The following is a 22,476-nucleotide window of genomic DNA, read 5'->3' on the forward strand; positions in this document are numbered from 1 at the left end:
CCACTATGGAGAACAGTATGGAGGTTCCTTAAAAAACTAAAAATAGAACTGGCACATGACCTAGCAATCCCACTACTGGGCATATATCCTGAGAAAACCATAATTCAAAAAGAGACAAGTACCACAATGTTCATTGCAGCACTATTTACAATAGCCAGGATATGGAAGCAACCTAAGTGTCCATCGACAGATGAATGGATAAAGAAGACGTGCCAGATATATATAATGGAATATTACTCAGCCATAAAAAGAAATGAAATTGAGTTATTTGTAGTGAGGGGGATGGACCCAGAGTCTGTCATAAAGAAGTCAGAGTGAAGTCAGAAAGAGAAAAACAAATACTGTATGCTAACACACATATATATGCAATCCAAAAAAAAAAAAAAAAAAAAAAGAAAAATGGTTCTAATGAACCTAGGGGCAGTACAGGAATAAAGATGCAGACGTAGAGAATGGACTTGAGGACATGGGGAGGGGGAACGGTAAGCTGGGATGAAGTGAAAGAGTAGCACTGACATATATACAGTACCAAATGTAAAACAGATAGCTAGTGGGAAGCAGCTGCATAGCACAGGGAGACCATCTTGGTGCTTTGTGACCACCTAGAGGGGTGAGATAGGGAGGGTGCGAGGGAGACGCAAGAGGGAGGGCATATGGGGATATATGTATACATATAGCTGATTCACTTTGTTATACAGAAGAAACTAACACAACACTGTAAAGCAATTATACTCCAATAAAGAGGTTAAAAAAAACTGTTGGGTGATCTCTTTAATACAAGGACTCAAAATAAATGCAACATAGTAAGTTAACACTCTTTTAGCTCTTTTGATGTCTATAATCTATTTAGTCAAAAGTAATGTTCAGTAGTCAAAGGCTGTATTTATTCTGTACAGCTGTTAATTACACCTATTGACTGAAATTATGCTTTAAAAATGAATTTAAATATAAATGAAATGAGCTAACATAAAGCAACTTTAAAGGAAAAAAACAAAAATACTAACAGCAGAAGAAATTTGACTTCTAAAGTTTTAGTAACCTTACAATATGTAATATTAAGCTTAAAGTCCAGCTAAACTGGCAATAAGTTCCTGAAATAATACTTACAACCCCAAAGCTTATACTATCATTAATCTCCAACTGCATTTCATTAAATGAATCCAGCTAATTGGTGCCTAAAATAAATGCAAATTAAATGTGTAGATGAAATGTGAAAAGGAATTGCATAATGTACAGTTTGGGTTTGGCAACATTAAAAATTACTTCAATAAATAGAAAGGAAATGGATATCTGCAATTTAAAAAAGATGAAAAGATAACTCTCTTCACTGAAATAACTGTATGAGGAAAAAAATGGCATAAACATGCAGAACTGGAGCAGAGGGAAATCCTGAACAGATTGGGTTCAATTAGTATAGCCTAAGTAGGTTACACTAGAACCCTTCAGAATTCAGTTGGATTATTCATTGCTCTGTTTTCCTGTTCTTTATTAAAGAAAAAGAGGAGAAGGTTAAAAATTCTTTGTATACCGTTTCAAAACTAATCCCCATTTGCTCACCTGCTGAAATCTTTCTCCGTCTCCAGCTCTTCTTCTCCATGACCAAGACGCAGGAGGTGACGCTCGTCAATGTCTAAAGCCATGATTTTCTCAAACAACTGGTTCAGGGCCTGGAAAATAAAAAAAAAAGAATGATGGAGAACTTTATAGAATCAGTAGGCTCCTTTAAAAGTAACAAAAACTAACAATCAGAAGGATAGAAAAGAATGAGCATTGCCCAGTCAGATAAGAATCAAAGTCAAAACACAGAAGGAAACATCTTATATTAAGACCATTTATAATTTAAACAAAATAGTATTTTTACTGATTTCTGATATTGCTACATACGTGTACTTGGTCAAATTAGTAACTGGAAATCATAAAAACCATCTATCCATTACATCTCTGATAATTTAAGAAAAGAGAAGGCTTTGGCTCAGTATGTATTTCTCTCAAGTAGTAAAAATTACTAAAGTAATTAACAATCACATTAAGTCTCATTTTATTTAACAGAATTTCCATGAGTTGCAGAAAACTGAAAAGTTTTTGTGGTTGGAGAAGTCCTCTTAGGAGATGTGTGGGTAGAATACTTCAAAAGGATCACAGAGAGGAAAGGTAAAGTGCATCATTCAAATCTTAGACTGAAAGTCTAAATTAGCGCTCTATACAACAAGCAGAGCACTCATCGCAAACTGTTCTGATGAAAGCCACTTACCTATGAAATGCTCGTATTTGGGGCTCCCTGAAATCCTAGTGTTTACTATCTGAACATCTGCAATTATAAGGTTTTGCAGAAAGGCAAAAGTTTCATTGCATGGAAAGATACGCTAATAAGATGACATTTAAAAATTATCCCCCACTCAAATATTTCTCCCAATTTACCATTAGTTTAACCCCACCCGTGAGGTCAACATCCAGTCTTGTAAACATCCAGGCTACATAAGGTATACAGATATTCTTTGTTATCAAAATTCTAGCAATTAGAGCTCAGAAACTGATGAGATAAACATAAATCTTAAGGAAAAAAATTCACACAATCTAAACTCTTGATATTTTCCATCTAAAACTTGAGATGCAATAGATCAGACCACATGGCATTACTCACTGTCCAAACCTTTCCTATCCAAACTCACGAACCACACAGATTTAGGGGACAAAAAATACTACCACATTGCAATCTCAGAAAAAACTGCAAGATTTCATCGTGAATTAAAGTGATGTTGGAGAACTGCTTGAATTATAGATGGGAACCAAGATCTGGTAAACAAAACAGTTGTGAAAAATCAACAGTTTGCGTTAAAGAGGATGGTCTGATTATCAAAGGAGCAAAGAAGTCTTTGGCTATTTTTGCAAAATAACCTTCTCTATAATTGTGCTACACAAGGCAGTCATAAGTAGAGGATACTATAGAAAGTCATTATCAAGTTATGACAAAATTTACTAAAAAATATTATGTTAAAACAACACTGGGGCTTCCCTGGTGGCGCAGTGGTTGAGAGTCTGCCTGCTAGTGCGGGCGACGCGGGTTCGAGCCCTGGTCTGGGAGGATCCCACATGCCGCGGAGCAACTGGGCCCGTGAGCCACAACTACTGAGCCTGCGCGTCTGGAGCCTGTGCTCCGCAACAAGAGAGGCCGCGATAATGAGAGGCCCGCGCACTGTGATGAAGAGTGGCCCCCGCTTGCCGCAACTAGAGAAAGACCTCGCGCAGAAATGATGACCCAACACAGCCAAAAATAAATAAATTAATTAAAAAAAAAAAAACAACAACACTGAATAATTCCTTATTCATTCTAAGAATCTGCAAATAGGTAAAATTATTACAGACTGAATTTTATTAAATAGAAGAAAAAAGTCTTTACACAGTTTGTTTCTTTTATCAAGATAAAGTCTTAACCCTCTCTTGTGCACAATATTAGTACACCAGGCCAGTTACTTATAAACTTTAAAGAAATAAAAACATAAGTGAATGAACTGGATAGTATTAATTTTAAAATCCTGAGATTAAGTTGATGAATAACCGTAAATAACATTTAGCCTTCTAAAAACTCAAGTGTTTCTTTGTAGACCAACTTTTTTAAAGAACTGGTCAACTGAAATCACTATTGTAAATACATATTCAGAGAAAACAAGTACCTTTGGAGATTTAGACTACCATGTGAGTTTCATAACGTGTTTCAGAATGTTCTGAGAGCTAGCTCCCTGTCACATTTTACATGAGTTAATATCACTTGTTCTTTTTCATTTCTATGGTAGTGACAGCTTCAGAATAATTACCTCAGCACACATACAGATGTAAAGACCATTTTTCATCCATTATTTACAAGAAAGGAGTTTGTTTTGCTTGTTTTAGCTATTTATAAATGCCTTATGTATTAGACCTGCAACCTAAAATTGTCCTTCCATGTAATATACATATTCATATGCATATTTTATAAGGATTTAAAATTCAATCCAGTATTAATATGATCTGGATTTAGTCTTTTAGGAATATCCATTCTACTAGTAGAAAAATACTACTAGTAAGGGGTAATGCTTTTGATCTCAAAGTAAGCATGGATGATGGGAGAAAAAGGCAATTACCACATATCCAAATATTCTTCTCAGCTTTTCCACATTTGGACTGCCTCTATTCGAAATAAAAGAATGTTTTTATATTTTTCTCAATATGGTCTGGTTATGACCAGTGATAAACAAACACTATGCTCATCAGCCTTTCCTGGTATTCTGTGAGCTCATAATCAGGTTATCATATAAGCAGAAATCTCCATTGTGCTTTCATGCATCTCCCGCTCCATACACGCATGTCCACTTCATACATGCATGTGTGCACGTGCGTGCACGCAGGCGTGCATACACACTCTCTCTCTTACCTGATTGGAATGAGTAACAATCAGAGTCCTCTGCTCTGGGAAATTGTGGTAGATGTTGGATATGATTTGGACTGCCACATCTGTTTTTCCTGTACCTGGTGGGCCCACAACCTAAAAAGCAGATGAACACATAGCAAACTACTAAGTTATCACATTGCTAGAAAATGGAGATTTTAAAACTGAAAGGTAAAATAAATTAAAAAATTCGCTGGGTAAGTTCAATGCAGAATGGACAAGACAGAGTTAGTGAACTTGAAGACAAATCAATAGAAATCACCCAACCTGAACAACAAGCAGAAAAAAAAGATTAAAAAAATAATACACACAGCCTTGTGAATCTATGAGGCAATATTAAAAGGTATAACATATCTTTCAAATCCTAGAAAGAGGGGGAAAAGCATGCAGTGTAGAAAAAGTATTTAAAGAAATAATGGCTGAAAATTTCCCAAATCTGGCAAAAGACATAAATCGCAGATTCAAGAAGCTCATTTAACCATAAACAGAATAATCCCAAAGAAATCTAAGGCCAGACACATAATAATTAAATGGTTGGAATCTAAAGACAGAGAAAAAAAATCTTAATAGCAACCAGAGAAAAATGATATATTACATATAGCAAAAAGATGTTTCAAATGACTGTGGACTTCTCATCAGAATCATGGAAGCCAAAAGGAAGTGGAATAACATTTTTAAAGTGCTGAAAGGAGAAAACTATCAATGCAATATTCTTTGTCCAGTGAAAATATCTTTAAAGAATGAAGATGAATTAGAGACATTCTCATATGAAGGAAAACAAAGGTAATTCACTGCTAGCTGATCTGCTCTTAAAACTGGTAAAAGAAATCCTTCAGACAAAGGAAATGATACCAGAGGATACTTGAGATATCAGGAATAAAGGACAAATGGTAAATATAACAGACTATTCTTCTCCTCTGGAGTTCTTTAAAATATGTTTGATGTCTGCAAGAAAAAATTCTAATATTGCCTGATGGTATTTTCAGTGTATTTACAGGTAAAACATATGACAACTACAACATAAAAGGGGAAGGTAAAGGGACCTATACAGAAGCAAGGATCCTCCAATCAATTTAAGAGACAGAATACTGATTCTAAGTAGGCTGTGAAAAGGTAAGTATGTACATTGTAATTCTCTAGAGCAGCCATTAAGAAAAACCTATACAAGAGATATAATAAAAGAACAAAATAGATAAATATAAATGAAACACTAAAAACTATCCAAATAACTCAGAAGAAGGCAGGAAAAGGGAAACAGGAACACACAAAAAAGGGAACAAACATAAAACAAATAATAAAATGGTAGGCCTAAACCCAAACACATTAATAAGTACATTAAGTGTAAATGGACTGAACACACCAATTAAAAGCAGAGACTTGTCAGAATGGAGAAAAAAAAATGCACCAACTATATGCTGTCTATAAGGAACTCACTTCAAATATAATAAGTAGGTTAGAAGTAAACTGATGGGAAAAGATATATCATGTAAACACTAATCAAAAGAAAGCTATGGTGGCTATATTAATATCAAAGTAGACTTTAGAGTAAAGAAAATTACCAGTGATGAAGACAGACATTATACATGAGAAAAGTGTCAATTCACCAAGAAGACACAACAACCCTGAAAGTGTATGTACATATCCATAAAGCTTTAAAATACATGAAGCAAAAATGGACAGAACTGAAAGGAGAAACAAATTCACAATTATAGTTGGAGACTTCAATACTCCTCTCCAGTCAGTAACAGCAATAGTAGGTGGAATACCATCAGCGATAGAGAAGTACTGGATAACAGCATCAACCAAATGGATCTCACTGACATAAACAGGACACTCCACCCAACACAACAGAACACACATTCTTTTCAAGTGCACACGGAATATTCACCAATAGATCATATCCTGGGCCATAAAACAAACCTTAATAAATTTTAAAAAATTGAAATCATAGAAAGTATGTTCTCTGACCATAATGGACTTAGACCAGAAATCAGTAACTGGAAGACAACAGGAAAACCTTCAAATACTTGGAAATTAAACACATTTCTAAATCATTGTCGACAGACTTTTTCTGTACAGGGCCAGCAAGTAAACATTTTACTCTTTGTGGCCCATACAGTCTCTGCTGCAAGTATTTAAACTCTGCTGTGGTAGCACAAAAATGGCTATAGGCAATACATAAATGAATGGCCGCAGCGAGGTTCTAACAAAACTTTATTTATGAACGTTGAAATGAGTAGCGTCCATACACATAAGATGCCACAATTACTTATAAACACTTAATTCAGTTGGGTTTTTGGGCTTAAAACAGAATATACTCTGAAAATCTGACACTTCTAGTCTGAATCCATTTAAGAACTTGTAGAACAGTAACTCTCTTACCATAGTTAGCCCAGGCTGCATTCCAGCACGGATGGCCTCTATCTGTGTATGAGTGAACTGAATTGTATTCCTGCAAATAAGAGTTGATAAGAAGTTTGTTAAAAATAAAGATGGATGACGTTAGTAAGAATTTAGACAACAATGACCAGAGGTCTGAACATTTGCTCTATATTTGCCCCTTGTTTCCCAATTTCTTCCTCCTCCCAATCCAGCCCTTTCTGTGGGTGTGTGTGCAGTAAAAAGTACATAAAATAAGATATACCCTCTTAACAAATTTTAAATGTACAGTACAGTGTTGTTAACTATAAGCCCACTGTTGCACAGCAGATCTCAAGAACTTTACATCCTACATGGTTGACCCAATCTCTTCTGAATGACTCTCTTTACCTCCGCCCCTCCACAGACCAATTAAAACTGAATGAATTTTGTGGAAAGAAAAGACTACAGTTATTTTTCAATATGTTTAGCCCAGCCCAGATCTTAACAGGAGTGTCTAAATTCTAGTTCCAAATCTAACACCAAATACAATGCCACTTTATTAGTCATGGCACACAAGCACAAGGGTAGCTGCTAAATGCAACACATGGTCATGAAGTAAGAACCCTGTGCTCACATTAAGGTAGACTGCTAATATTTATTTCTCATAGTACCTGAAAATGTTTCTTTTTGAAATATTACTACAGAGTGGCCAAAAATATTACTACAAATGGCCAAAACTAACAGAAGAGAAGTAAACAGGGTCCAGAAACAGAAGTTTCTAAATAATTTTTAAAATCAGAAAAATTTTTAAATATTACTAATCCACTTGAAATAGCAAACTATTATTCATTATTACAATTAGCAGAAATAGTGAAATTACCGTTTGGGCTGGTTGTAAGGATAAGGACCTCTATTAGGAATAACATGAGGTTCAACAATTAAGGTTTTTGCCTCTTCAGTGTCTTCATCTTCCTTCTCTGCATCTTTCCTTTTCTTCCCCTTTCCACTTCTTACTGGAAAAGTTATCCTACAAGACCAAAACCTTGTTCATCTTTACAATTAACAACAATTTACCAAGCACCTATCTTGTGCATGACAGTGTACAGAGGATAATCAGATGAGTAAGAAGCATTTATAGTTTAAAGGAACTTACTATCTGCATATAAATTCTGAAAAAAGTATATTTAAAAGCATTAAAATGTAGTTAAGGGTGTTTAGATTACGAAAAAGTCATCTGATTAAAGGAGAATCAAAGAAGAAACATTTATTTATATATTTACTTTGTTTTTTTTAGGGGAAATAATTAACTATTTTTTTAATTGGGGTAATACTCACATAATATAAAATTTACCATTTTAAAGGTTCAATTCAATGGGTTTTAGTACATTCACAATGTTGTACAGTCATCACTACTCTCTAATGCCAGAATATTTTAATCAGTCCAAAGGAAACCCCATGCAATTAAGTAGTCACTCTGTATTCCAACCTAAACCCAGCCTCTGGCAATCAGTCTGTCTTTATATTGTCCTATTCTGGACATTTCATGTAAATGGAATCATACAATATTTGTTTTCTTCTGTCTTGCTTCTTTCACTTAGCATGTTCACAAAAGAAAATTTATATACTTATGGCACATGCACTGTAAAGTGCCTTACACACTGTCTTTCATTTAATCAGAAAAGGCTTTATGGGAAAGGTGGCATCTAAAATGAATTTCAAAAGACATTCCAGGAAGAAAGAAGGAGCCAGTTCCGCTGAAGTGTAGGATACAATAGAGAAAATAAGGCTAGAGAGAAAGGCTGGAGCCTTGTTCTGACACCTTTGGAATATCAAGCCTTTAAGGCAGAAGTTATTAGCCTGGGGTCAGGGAAACCTCAGGAGGCAACTTCCCATAGGTACCTGAGGAAGTCGATGAATACCCTAAAATTAAACTAAAAAATTAATTCTCTCTCTGTACTTTTTCCAGTCTTTGTTCATATTCTGAAAAAACAGACAGTACCAAAAAAAAAAAAAAAAAAGAAAAAAGAAAAAAAAAAGCTAAGAACCAAAGAAGCTAAATGGTCAGCTCTTATTCTGATAAGCAACAGGAAAAATCAAATTTTTAGTTAGACAGTGGAATGACTCTAGCAGTAAGGCATGTAATGGGTTTAAGCAAGGAGACAGAGGGAGCAAAGACATTGCCATTATAAAGACTGAAGTGTTGAGGGTTCAGAGAGGTAGCAGTCAGGACTGACATTTGAAAAAAAATGTACCTTTAAGGCAGAATCTGTAAGACACAGCAGGAGTTATGGGAATAGAAAGATTACAAAACATTGCTGAGATTTCAAGATGATTTTGCCATTAACAAGATGAGGAAAGTATGGAGGAAGACTAGGTTTGGGAGTTATAAAGCATACATGCTTTTAATATGCAGAATTATTATATTTATATATAACAGTTAACTAAAAACGTTCTAATTCGCAACTAAGAAAGTAATTAAGTCCTCTGCTACCACCAAGGTATACTTAGTGCTTCGCCACTAATCCATATGACGGAATTCATGAAGCAATCAGCACTTCAGGTACTTTGTTCTTTTTCTACTCAATTAAACCAAAGCTCCTTTAACTTTGAGTATAACTATATTATGAATATTTAAAATTTGTAAAAGCAATCAGGGTTAAAAGAAAAAAAGAGAATTTTTTCCTAAAACGAAAGAAAGTTCAAAATCACATGGCTATGTGTATTCATTAGCACGTATTTCTTCAGTCGAACGTTACAACTACGTTTATATAGTACTCTTCAGACAGAAAGCATTTACTGAACCCTTGTAAGACATGAGGCTACTTTCACTGTGGTCTTAAAATAGCTACTACACAAAGAATTAGAAACAGAGTCAAATAACATAAATTTATCCCAGTGATTATATGGTGAGGGTAAAGACTACCCAAACATAACCCAGATATGATGCTCAAAACTTACTTTAGCTACAGTCCTGATGGCCTAACTCAGACTGACTACAGAAAGCTTAAAAGGAGTATATCCAGTTTTGACTTTACCTGAAAGGGGGTATCTGTAGAGCAGGGTCATCCACAGTTACTTTAACATTATGACCAGGAAAGCTGGTTTTTAAATGCTCAATGGAGAAAAACGTATCATTGAAATCAAGGGTGGCGATCTGATTGGGCATTTTGGAATAATGTGCACTACTTGGATCCCCATAACCTAAAATGATGTCATGCAGCCAGTCAGGTACCACACAGTCAGTATTCATCAGGTTCCGAATCGTCTCCAGCACAGCCTGTCAGTAAGAGGACAAAAACGGATTTTGTGGAGAAGACATCTCAAACATTTGCACTTCCATGGAATGCCGAGCGGGCTGCACTAACCAGAATTCCTGAGTGTTTCAGGGCAAGAAGCTATTTTCTGCTGACAGGTGCTTGGCTAGACTGAATCAACAGCTATATTTTCAGCTGATACCATACACTGAGTTAAACAAAAGACCAAACTTAGCAAGAACAGTTTATCCATTAGTAGTTCATTTAGAGAGAATGTCATAGATGAGTTTACCACTTGACTTCTGTTGAGCAGGATGAAAGTCTGATCAGGTCTACACATTATAGACCTGATGTGGTCTATAATTATAGACCACTATAGAACAAACCCTTAAAAAAAATGCTTCCTCTTAGAAATTACTGGAGTTTTCTCCTCTTTATAGCCCATAGTTCCTCAATGCTAAGACCACATACAACCAGAGGCACATTAATGTATGCCTCGATTGTGAAACACACCACGATTTAGAAATACTAAAATTAACATTGCTAGAAAAAAGAAATAAAAAATAAAGTGAACAATGATAAAAATGAAACGTCAAAATTTCAGAATGAAAGAATCAGAACTACAATAAAAGGTCATTATAGCAGTTAATATATACATTGTCAAGAGTAGTTGCTAAAAGCTAAGGCAAATTCTTAAACTTTCCAATAATTATTTCAACAAAGCGATCTATGCCACATATGGAAATCAGAAGGCTAGGCTATTAATTTCAAAGAATAAAATAACCAAACCAGACATTTTTATATCATAAATGCTACACATCTAACAAGGTAATAAAATAACAGGATAGTGTATGTTAATCACACTTATATTGCCTTATTTTATTTTCTTGCACTTACCTCTACCTAAAATTCTCTTAGTCATAAGAGAACTGGTTACTTGTTTATCATTTGTCTAATCCCCATCAGAATACAATTTCCAATGAGAGCAGGGATCTAGAACAGCTTAAATACGGGATAGGTAAATGGACAGATGGACAGATAAATGAGTATGTTCTCATAATGGAGCCCCCAGATGAGGGCTCTACTCCCTAAGGTAATTACGATTCTAGTAGGGAGATACAATACGTCTTTCACAACGATACAAAGCAGCAGAAAGTGGCAAATTGTAAAGAATATTACAAAATACAATAGGAATACAGTTCAAAGTGGGTGAGAAATGGATGTAGTGGAGACTTTTGACATTAGGAAAGGTTTCAAGCAGGACAGTGGCATTTCAATTTAGTTCAAGTAAAAGATTTGTGGAAGAGCTTATTTCACCATTAATGGATAGTCACAGAAATGTTTTGAGAAGCAGAGTGAAATGATCAGTAGAAGTGAATGTAAAACAGGTGACTGACTATGAGGAGAATAAGAGTAGAGACAGAGGAGGCTATTTAATGCAACTACTTAGGCAAGAGGTAGAGTATCCGGGTTAGGACAGGATACTGAAAGAGAGAAGGAAATAGACGAGGGATGTTGCCCAGCTATACAGTGAAACACCAAAGATACCAAAAGAGTGTTCTTCCTTTTCCCAACATTGGCAAGTTAATCATTCCCTCTCTTCCTTGAATCAGAAACTGAATGCCTATTTTGAACTTCCATGCATCCTTCTTATGACTTCTAACCTTTCACAGTAGTTACTTGTTTATATTTCTAACTTCTCTTATTAGTAGTCTAAGCTCCCTGAAGGTATAAGCTGTGTCTTACTCATCTTTATTAGCTCCATATAACTTATCACAATACTAGACACACAACAGACATTAAATAAAATGGTGAAAGAAATGAATATAAGAAAGGAACTATTTTTCTTTTAGTAAACTAACTGAAATTCACTCATTACTGAGCAATAAAACAGAGACAGACCAAACAGAGGCCCTGACCGCGTAAGTTTGCATTCTAATGCTAGAGAAATAACAAATATAAAGTCCTTCTAAAGTCAGATAACTAACAAATATATAATCATCAGGTATAATAAAAGCTCTGAGGAAAAATAAAGATAATTGGATAAGGAACGATGAGAAAGGGAAATGCTACTTTAGATAAGGTTGTCAGAGAGGACTTCTCTTAGGAGGTGACATTTAAACAGAGCTGCCCATGTAAAGTGAAAGAAAAAACCGTGTAGATACCTTGGAGAAGACTGTCTAGGTAAGCGGAAATACCACGTATGGAAGCCTGCATTATTAAAGAGGAGCAAAAGTGTCACGGTGACTGGCGTGGAGTGAAGAAGGAAAAAGTGTTAGAAAATGGTGTTGGACAGGCAGCCAGAGGACAGATAATAATGGGACTTTTGGATTACGGTAACAACTTTCTACTGCGATGGGAGACCACTAAAGGGTGTGAACAGGGGTACCAAGGTATAATTCACATTCAGTCACTATGTGGAGAAGAGTAGAAGGGGAGGAGCAGTCAAGAAGAGAAGCAGGCACGTGAGACATGAAGGTGTCCTGCACATGGCATCGGTGGAGGTGGTGAGGTAGTTAGACTGATTGATGGATTGGATGTGGAGTGTGAGATAGAAAATAAATTCCTTTGTATATGAGATTTTCTTTTTTTAAAAACGGTAATAAAGTGATGATGTATAAGAAGCACTGTTTTGGGGGAGAGAGAAAAGAAAGGCATTTGTGCAAAAGCTAGTGTTATCACATGCTAGAACTGCTCAATGTTTAAGTTTTATAATATAGTTTCAAATAATACTTCCAAATTCTTCCTTACTAAAACTCCTTTTCTCTCCATAAAGTTATTATAAAGGTAAAACTCTCTAGCCCCCAAACTTCCCTTCTCCCACTAATGAGTAAAGTATAAATACAAAATATCACAGAGTAATTTAGAACCCTGAGGTTCCACATCTGTACTCTTAAAGTAATTTGAAAATACACCTACATTTGATTTAAAAAAGAAGTCTCAGTAAACAAACAAGCAGTTTTCTTCATCTCAGACTGAAGCATAAACTGAGTATCTAATATACAAAAAGCAAGAAGGGAGGCTGATTTTTAAAATAACACCTGGATTAATTTATATTTTAAGTTTCCAAACTCATCAAAAGAAAAAGTAAGATTTAGCAAATAAATTTACTTAAGTTTTTAGATTTAATCTATATGTTAAAGAATTTAAGAGATTTGTTTAGAATCTAAACAAAAGCAGTGATCGTTATTTTAACAAATCTTTTTTAACCTAGGATCTATATATTTGTCTTAAAAGTTATTCAAATTATGAAATACTACTTTTAGTTGACAGCCCCCAAATTACCTTAAAGTTATTTTCCTTCGGTTTTCTCCTCATTATTATATTGAAAGTTTCATACACATCTTCTGCTCCATTTTGTATCGTATTGGTCATATCTTGTTGATACTGGTTTGGATCCAAAAACACTCTAAATGTCCTTGATTCTCCTCTAAGATTGGGTCTGGGTTCAGGTCCTAGACATTTTTTTAAAGTTTGTTAAATGAAATATATTCTTTTCAAATATCATAGTAAGTTAGCAGAATTCCTTTTCTAGAAATGATGAGTAAAGTGTCCAGATTTAACTCCAGCAATTCCCCCAATTAGAATGCCTTCCACTCATCCATTTTGAGTTCCAAGCTGAAAATATTTTCTCCTTTCTCTAAACTGTCACTATTTCTTCCCAGAACAGTCTTGTGATGTTTATGGTGCCATGCCATGAATTGCAATTATTTGTGTATGCCCTCAACTAAAATAGGATCCTTAGAGGTCAAAGAACTTTACTTGTGTCAGTGACTCATAGCTCCTCCTATCGCCTTACATGTAGTAGGTACTCGGCTGATTACTCTTTATGTCCTTCCACATTCCATGTGTAACATCACTAGTGTAACAGGAAATTTCATATACTAATGGCTGAAAGCCATTTGCCCTCTCTCCTCTCTTTTTGCCTTAGACCTCCAACTCTGGTCCCATGACGTGGCCTTATGTTTATTCTACCTGTCCTCCATTCTCTTCTCCTATTTTCTTTTATTCTAGTGATAAGAGTAGCCTTATTTTCAGCCCCTTAGCAATGATTTGATCTTGAAATCACAGGTAGTAGAAGCTGATTCAAGTTCTGAGAGAAGTTTCATAAACAAATTGTAAAATAAGCACTGGACACAGATGCAGTTATAATTTAATAGTAAGTATTATCAAAAAAGTCAGGACAACAAAAGAAAGAATTTCAAAAAACAATCAGTTAAGTCTAAGAAATCAAACTGCGTTTCTAAATAGGGTAATGCTGGCATCTTGGGCAGGACAGTTCCTTCTAGAAGACAGTTCTGCTTAGATACTCAACATCCCGGACCCCCATCCATCAAACCCCAATAGCTCACCATCCCCTTCCTCTACCCCAGTCATATGACATACCACCATGTATTCTGAAACACAGGGTAGTGCTGTTTCCATTTGAGAACCACTGCTATCATGAATCAAATCAGTAAAACTTAAAAAGGAAAAATTAGAAAAATATATCACTGAACAACTATAAGAGGTGCTTAGAGGTTTTTGAAAGCAATATTGTAAAGTATCATATAAGGAAGAATTTTAAATATAGGCAGTTTCAAAAGATCCTGTCCAATATCTAAAACAGAAGTTTAGAAACCATATTATTTATTTCTAAAACCGGGTGGTAGGTACCCTACACACTTCTATATATAATTCTTTGTGTTGATTTAGTATATAAAACAACTAAAATAAATCACCTAGGACACAAAAAGGAAAAAAGGCAAAGAAATTTATCATTATGTATACACACTCTTTCAAAAATACAGATCACCATACCGTCTTCAATGACACGCCCTTTATCATCCAGCATGCCCTGGATTTCACAGCCTCTGACATAAACCAGGCCAACTTGTTCAATAAAAGGTCTCCTCCGGTCAAACTTGGTACCATAAGGTTTTGTGGGACGCACGGTGATTAAAAAGCATACATCATGCTTCCGAAGTCCTAGTAAAACACAAAAGACATTTTCACTTATTAGAATGACATCGCTTTGTCTCCTGTTGGCAAATTCTCATCCTCTTATCTTTTGAAAAGGTATAAAAAACATTTAAAATATCAGAGGTGATCAATGATTATATGCGCTTTGTAATACAATTACGGGTTTTCCTATAACCTTCAATACTCAATGTTTGACAGCAATAATTAAATAAAAATTTCTCTTTATATTAAAATTAGAAACTTTTATGCAGTATATACATTACTGAATAAGTCCTCCAGATCATGCTACAGCTCCAAAACTGGATGCTTGTCATCATTCTTATTTATAACATTCTTAATAAGTAACCAAAAATATGGTTGGCATATAATCCATCTATAGCGTATTTAGCAGGTTTCTAACATCAGTTTAAATCATCCATCAGTGTCATTTCAACAACAGTCTAACTGTATTTCACCAGAAGAGGTCAAGTCTAGAATAATTCATCAAGGCACAAAAGCATTGTTTATAGATAGCATCTTGAGAAGACAGCTGAATATATATTGCTTCAGTTGGCAAATGCTGAAATTTTTATAAGCAAATGTCAAGAAGGAGGAGACTTGTGCCAAAGTCTGTAGTTTCTCAGCCATTGGCTCAAATAATGGATTCAACTGGATTCCCAGCTCTATTAAAAATACACACTGGAAGACGAGGGACACAAAATTAGACCACACAGCACGTAATGTTACACCACTTAATCTTCAATTTTTTCCCCCGATTCATTTTTTTCTTTAGTTTTATTTATTTATTTATTTATTTAATTTTTGGCTGTGTTGGGTCTTTGTTGCTGCGCGCGGGCTTTCTCTAGTTGCAGTGAGCGGGGGCTACTCTTTGTTGTGGTATGCAGGCTTCTAATTGTGGTGGCCTCTCTTTGTTGCAGAGCACGGGCTCTAGGCACACAGGCTTCAGCAGTTGTGGCACGTGGGCTCAGTAGTTGTCGTTCACAGGCTCTAGAGCGCAGACTCAGTAGTTGTGGCGCACAGGCTTAGGTGCTCCACAGCATGTGGGATCTTCCCGGACCAGGGCTGGAACCCGTGTCCCCTGCATTGGCAGGCGGATTCTTAACCTCTGTGCCACCAGGGAAGTCCCCCGAGTCACTTCTGTTAGTCATTGTATAGTATAAATGCAAATTTAAACAGTCTGCTTGCTCATAACCTTGGTAATAAGAGATACAACTAAATCAAATCAGCCATGTGAGTGCTTTACTTATAGTATTAGCACCATTCTGGTTTGTTTCAATATGGAATAGGGTTTAAGTGTGCTAGAAATAGTAACTGATTCATAATTATGACTTGATTGTTTACTTCCCAACAAATTCTATGCAAAGAAGCAGGAGAACAATGCAAACTAAGGGGAAATGATCTACTATGTGAGTTGTACCGCCTATATGACTTCTGATCTGCACAACTCATTAAAACTTCCCAGTCTCAGAGCCAAAGAAGTGGGCCTGAGAAGTAATTTAATCCCTACCAATGTTACCTTTTGGCATCACAGAGGGATGCTGTGGGACGTCTTACATCCACATTAAAAATACCTGTATTACAATAAGCTGAACTCTCCTTTCAACCATTTGCATTTACTCCTGGCTGTACCTTCTAGGGCAGAATCCAACATTTCAGTTTCACTAATTCTGTTTCCTTAATTTTAAATGGGGTAATGGAGAAGATAAGGGCCCGAGCTTCACACCTTCTTGAAGTGACAACAATGTTTTACAGTATTTAGCTTAAATTCTTCAAAAATTTTCTGTTTTTACAGGACAGTGTTCCTTGCTATTTACAGAACCTCCCTCTCATTTTTTACTTGGTTGCTCTATCTGGAATCAATAAAGGGCCTGCATTTTGGCTCTGGTCTCCCAGGAAACACTCTTCTCCCCACCATGCCCCGGATGAATGGCTTGTCCTACAATACCCTACTGTTCCCTATCTTGCCCATCAAAATTTACCGATTCTATTTCTCATCTACCAGAGGCCTATGTTTAAAAAAACAAGAGAGACTATTTGATGGCCTTCTGATTACCAGTCTCCAAAGTAATGGAGGTAAGAGACTCGTAAGGGGTTTGGGGTAACAAATCCTTTTTTTTCCTTAACACCATAATGCAGCCTTGTCATCTGTCATCTATACATTTCTACAAACAAAGGGTCTTTTTTTTCCTTCAGGTTTTACTTCTAGCCATCATTGCTTCTAGGGGTGGCCAATAAGTTATTTCAGTTCATTACCCACTACATAAAACGGTGTTTATTTTAACACCTCTTTAAGCTCCAAGGGGCAATAAATGTAAAACCTTCTTCAGCAACTGAATGACTTTCTCACAATTCAGCAATAATAAAGGTACATATTATTCTAGATGTGTAATGCACCAGATTTGAACAATTTTGAAGGATACAAGAGCCACAAAAACAATCTGTCACAAACTATACCAACTATGGTGGCCATATGTTAAACATTTGGCCAGCTTTGTTGCTGGATTCCTTCAGAATTATTTGATAAATATATCATACAGTCCCTATGGTTATAAACAGCTATATCGAGAGCAATAATTTCTGAAAACTGATCCATTAAGGGACCATCCGTTTCCTTCTGGCATGCCAAGAAGGTAGAAGGAGATAAAACCTACCAGCTCCTGTTTCTCATAATGGGGCAGCAAGAGCTCTCATAGACAGCTGGGAGAAAAATACAAAAGTGCCAATTAAAAATCAGTTTACGTGTCATTTCTGGCACAGGTGGTATTGATGTTTTAACTCCATTTGACTTAGTAACTTAGAACATATCTGCCTCTAAATAAAATTGTGACATAGAACTCCCATCCCTAAAATCTTGCTTAGTAAAGAATAGGGAAAATAACTTTCCTGCAATTATTATTTATCCTTGAATACATTTGGTTTCACTGATTTTTTTTATCTGACTTCTTCTCTTTGGTACAAATAAACTATTGCTTCTTTCTGAGTTGCTTTGAGTTTGTCTAATTTTGATTTTGCATCTGTATTTTCCACAAATTGTAATAACATGCCTATTCACTTTACTTTGGCTGCTTTTATCTCTTAAAAATACCAATTTTCCTTACTTGCTTTGCATGTGTGCAAGTTATATGTGGGTTTCCCCCCTTTCTTTTGTGAACACAAATATTTTATTCTTTTTATAGTGATCCTATAAATTCATAAACATTATCTTCCTAAATTTTACGATTTAAAATGCTCTCCTCTCAGCTCTGCCGACTGCAATTTTCAAAACACTGATATACGTGCTATTTTATGCTCTTTATCAGAGTATTAAGGTATGTAATTATTCTTGTATGAGCTTTGGTATTTTTACTAGTAATAACTATAAATCAATTGCCATTCTTTAAAACAAATTTTAAAGATAAAATTTAATAAATTTACAAGGGCAGTATCTGGTGAATGTGCTCTGCTAATGCTCTAAGCCAAAGTCTATAAATTGAAAAAGCAAAAGGTGACCACTTCTTGAAAGGCAAAGTTACCTTCCCACTCATCTCTGATGTGGTCTCTGACGTTCAGATGGATGGTGACGTCTGCGCGAACCCGGGTTGGCCAGTTCTCGCCTATGCTGGGTTTGGCAACCTCCACCACGGTGAACGCCACGATGGGCTGGGCCATTCGCGCCCAGCCACCGAATACCACCCCGCCATACTCAGACTGCCTGGAAACCAGAAGCAGAAGGCTGATTACCCAAGCAAAAAATAACTTTTGCCCAACTTTGGACAAGTTAAACTAGTAACTAAGAATACATGGTTAGCTAGTATTTAAGCCCTAACATTAGTAACTCTTATTTCTAAACTCAAAGAAACCCCTAAGTCTCAATATTTAGGAAGTATATATGGTAGGATGAAACAGGCAAACATGGTCCAGAAAAGAAAGGGAAGTAGAGGAATGTCCCCCACATCCCCAGAAAAACATATAACTCTATTTACGTAAGAGCTGAGCCATTGTGTCAAAGAATGAAATAATCCAGCACATTCAGTTTTATTTTATATTCTTACCCTCTTCCCCTCTTCATCAGGATAGCCTCAACTGTTTACATTTTATCTTATGTATTATAAATATTTCTATAAGTTGCTTCAAAAATGTTTTAGAACAAGTTAGACTTTAAGAAATTAAAAACAAGCAAATGACAATATCTATGCAAATGCTTTCTTTCGGGCATAATATTTAAAACACTGAAAAGACACTGCTATGGATGGGAGTGTGGGGAATCATCAAGCTAGTTGTAATAACCAGAACCACTAACAAGCAAATATTCATTCTTTCTTCTTATATTGGTGCTTTAGCTTTTACATTAAATAGTGTATTTGGGAAATCTGTAATATAAAAACTGCAGCAACACTCCAAAATTGGAAAGTACTGCCAAAAATGACATGCTTACAAAGATAAAGAGAATCTATATCCTAAGTAAAGGCTTTTGTAAACAACAAAAAATTATAAAACTTCATAACATCAAAGAGTGAAAATAATTAAAAATAAAAGTTCTGCAATCCAATGACTTGGTCAGTATTAAAACAATTTCTAAAAGGCATTACCTTGTGTCTAAAAGCTTTTGTAATAACTTTCTATCACCTCCCCCATTTTTCACAACTTTACTACAATATAGTTTATATACCATTAAATTCATTCTGTAAATGTACAATAACTTTTAGTAAATTTACAAAGTTGTGCATCCATCACCACAATCCAATTTTAGAACATCTTCATCATACTTTAAAAAGATCCCTCTTGTCTACTTGCAGTCAACCCTTCCTACTCCCAAGCAACCACTAATCTACTCTCCCCAATTCTTTCCTCCTTTATAAAATCTACCTGCAACATGAGGCATTAAAAGAGTATAGATTTCTGATCCTTATAAGCACATCCTCTTTTACACTGCTCAGTAGTTTCAGCAGCCTGAAAAATGATTAGAACTACGCAATAAGTAAAAATGCCTCTGCTACTTTTCCACCTTCAAGACATGAAACAGAAGGAAGCCTTACCCCTTTAGATCTCATTTTTTAACAGTTTCCAATAATAGGCAATTAGGAATGAAAATTTAGAAAAATTTATTACCAACAGTTATCTCCAAAAAGTAACATTTTCTTCCACTAGCAGAAAATAATTAAAAAATATTATTTTATTAATAAACCATAAGAACTCCAAGTATTACTGCTTTATTTGGCATTTAAGTAAAATATAAATGCATTCTACTTGATGAGCTGCTAGTTACTAAGTCCCTACTTTGCAAAATGACCAAAATTAGGTCCAGAATCTGAGCATATAAGTGCAAGGTAACCATAAATTGTAAGGGAGCTTTCTGATCAAGCACTCCCCTGGGGTCCAAACAATGGGCAATAATTTCAGCAAAGCTGTGGGCAGAAACGATCAGCCAGTGGGTATACAAATTGCACAGCGCTAGCCTGCCCACTGATTCAACTGATTATTAAGTCAAAAATACTTTGTTGTGTTTTAGACTCTCACCCAGAATAACTTTTCACATAATAATTAATCAAAAATTAGAACTGTGTATGAAATAAAATATGGAAGTGAAAAAAACATCATAATCACAGTGTCCATGCAGCTCTCTGTAATTAGTAAGGAGAGAAGCTGGGAAGATACCTGAATCAGTTCACACTCAAAATATGTTAAGCTTTTCACATAGAATGCAGTATAATTGTACATATGTATGCATGGTGTGACAAGAATGTAATGAAAATTCATTTTACAGAATTATTTTACCCATTTACAGTCAACTGTGATATATAACTTATCTCCAATAATTTCATACTTAGAATGAAATAGTGAATGAAGGGCATTTACTCAAGGTTAGTCATGTCTAAAGAGCAAAACGAACCTTCACAAATCTTATAATGCAGAGCTGCCTACAACAGAATGAAAGTCTTTTCTTAGCTAAAGGAGTTCCAGACAGAGGCTAGCAGGTGGAAAGTTGAGTTTAGGCAGAAAAGTTCTTCAAATAACGAAACCTACTCAACAGGCCCTAAAAGTAAATGCTGATGATTTAGTCTCTTCAGGGCAACCTATGGATGGAGGGCAGGGAAGATGTTCCAATGTTCCGCTCTGTGCAGTGTTCAGCTATGCCCCTCATCTCCCGCCAGGTCCTTCAGAGAGGCTGACTGAGACTAGTGGTGACAGCCACAAGAGCGGCTGGGGTAACAGAATACCCCTTTACCATAAGCTTCTCCCAGGACTTAAACTGCCCTGCCTAGTACAGGCCTGCTGGCCAGCCCATACCCTTCCCTCTTTACCCTTTTTCTAATGCCCAACCTCCTCCCCCCTACATTTCTCCCTCCCGCCCCACTTCCCAGAACAATGACCTCTCTTCCCTTACCCTCAGCCCCACTTCCAACGACCCAGATACATATTTTCTATTTTAGCACTTTGGATATATCTAATTCACATTCAAGAACTTCTCAAAGAGTAAGTATCTCATATTTTAAAAGGCATCTTCACGACAGATATATTATTTCTAATTACACGTGTGAGGTTTCTGACAGAAGTATGTCAGTCACTGTTTGCATCTCTTCATTGCAAGTGGAACCAATTTACTAACCATGGCTTCATTCTGCTGACACTATCCTCGATGTCCTGCCTAATTTCATAAGTTGATTCTAAGCGGAAGAGATTAAAGTTCCTTAGGAGGTAATCATGAAGAGTCAAAAACTGCAAATTCAACTTGGGAAGAGCAAGACAACCTGAAAAGGAAAATAACATCCAGATTTGAATTATTTTTTTTAATTAGACATCTGCTTTATGTATTAAAACAAGGCAGCACAAATTTGTTAAGAATCTAGTTTAATGGTGTCTAAAATACAGCGTATTTGATAAGGTCGTGTTCTTACTTCCACACAGAAACTGAAACCAAGTTAACAAATGCCATCTATTAAGACAGGGAATAAAGGATGAATTTCATTAATACACGTAATCTGCACATCAATGACTCATATGCAAACAGTGCTTCTAAAAAGTATTTAAAGACACTTAGAACTAACACAAGTAGTTTAAAAATTCTTTCTTTACCACCTAATTTGTATTTGGCAAATCTCAAAGTAAATAATGCTACCATAAACATAGCCCATGACCAAATTTACCAAGAAAACTGAATTAGGATATTACCTTACACAACTCTGTCTTCAGTGATCACTACTGTGCTCTGAACCTTTGCTAGACTTTAAGGATAAGGCATTGATTGTATGTTATTCCTGGAGTTATTTCCCTTCTCTGACAACATTAATGAACCACATTCTTTCCATTACCTTCACCTAACACTATTTCCCTGTGATAATAAGTAACCAAGCACTCAGCACCAATATCAAAAAGGTCAAAAAAGAAGAACCCCAGGGACTTCCCTGGTGGTCCAGTGGTGAAGTCTTCACCTTCCAGTGCAGGGGGTGCGGGTTTGATACCTGATCGGGTAGTTAAGATCCCACATGCCTCGCAGCC

General features: G+C 35.8%; 1 protein-coding gene across 7 annotated transcripts in view; it reads right to left on the reverse strand.

Annotated features, from left to right (window-relative positions):
- Positions 1–22,476, reverse strand: part of AQR (aquarius intron-binding spliceosomal factor) — a 124,194-nt gene that overhangs the window by 60,288 nt on the left and 41,430 nt on the right. For all 7 annotated transcript variants that reach the window (XR_014261212.1, XR_014261213.1, XM_082452349.1 and 4 more), the window contains exons 16-24: positions 21,587–21,728; positions 18,513–18,691; positions 14,839–15,006; positions 13,324–13,493; positions 9,820–10,061; positions 7,665–7,811; positions 6,806–6,875; positions 4,409–4,519; positions 1,558–1,667 (exon numbers count right to left, since the gene is read on the reverse strand). Coding sequence is in view for 5 of the 7 variants with exons in the window: in XM_082452349.1 (XP_082308475.1) it covers positions 1,558–1,667; positions 4,409–4,519; positions 6,806–6,875; positions 7,665–7,811; positions 9,820–10,061; positions 13,324–13,493; positions 14,839–15,006; positions 18,513–18,691; positions 21,587–21,728 (1,339 nt within the window). In the remaining 2 variants the exon portion in view is untranslated. The remainder of the gene's footprint in view (positions 1–1,557; positions 1,668–4,408; positions 4,520–6,805; positions 6,876–7,664; positions 7,812–9,819; positions 10,062–13,323; positions 13,494–14,838; positions 15,007–18,512; positions 18,692–21,586; positions 21,729–22,476) is intronic.

This window comes from Balaenoptera physalus, assembly GCF_965194825.1.
Source record: "Balaenoptera physalus genome assembly, chromosome: 2".
Taxonomy (NCBI): Eukaryota; Metazoa; Chordata; class Mammalia; order Artiodactyla; family Balaenopteridae; genus Balaenoptera; species Balaenoptera physalus.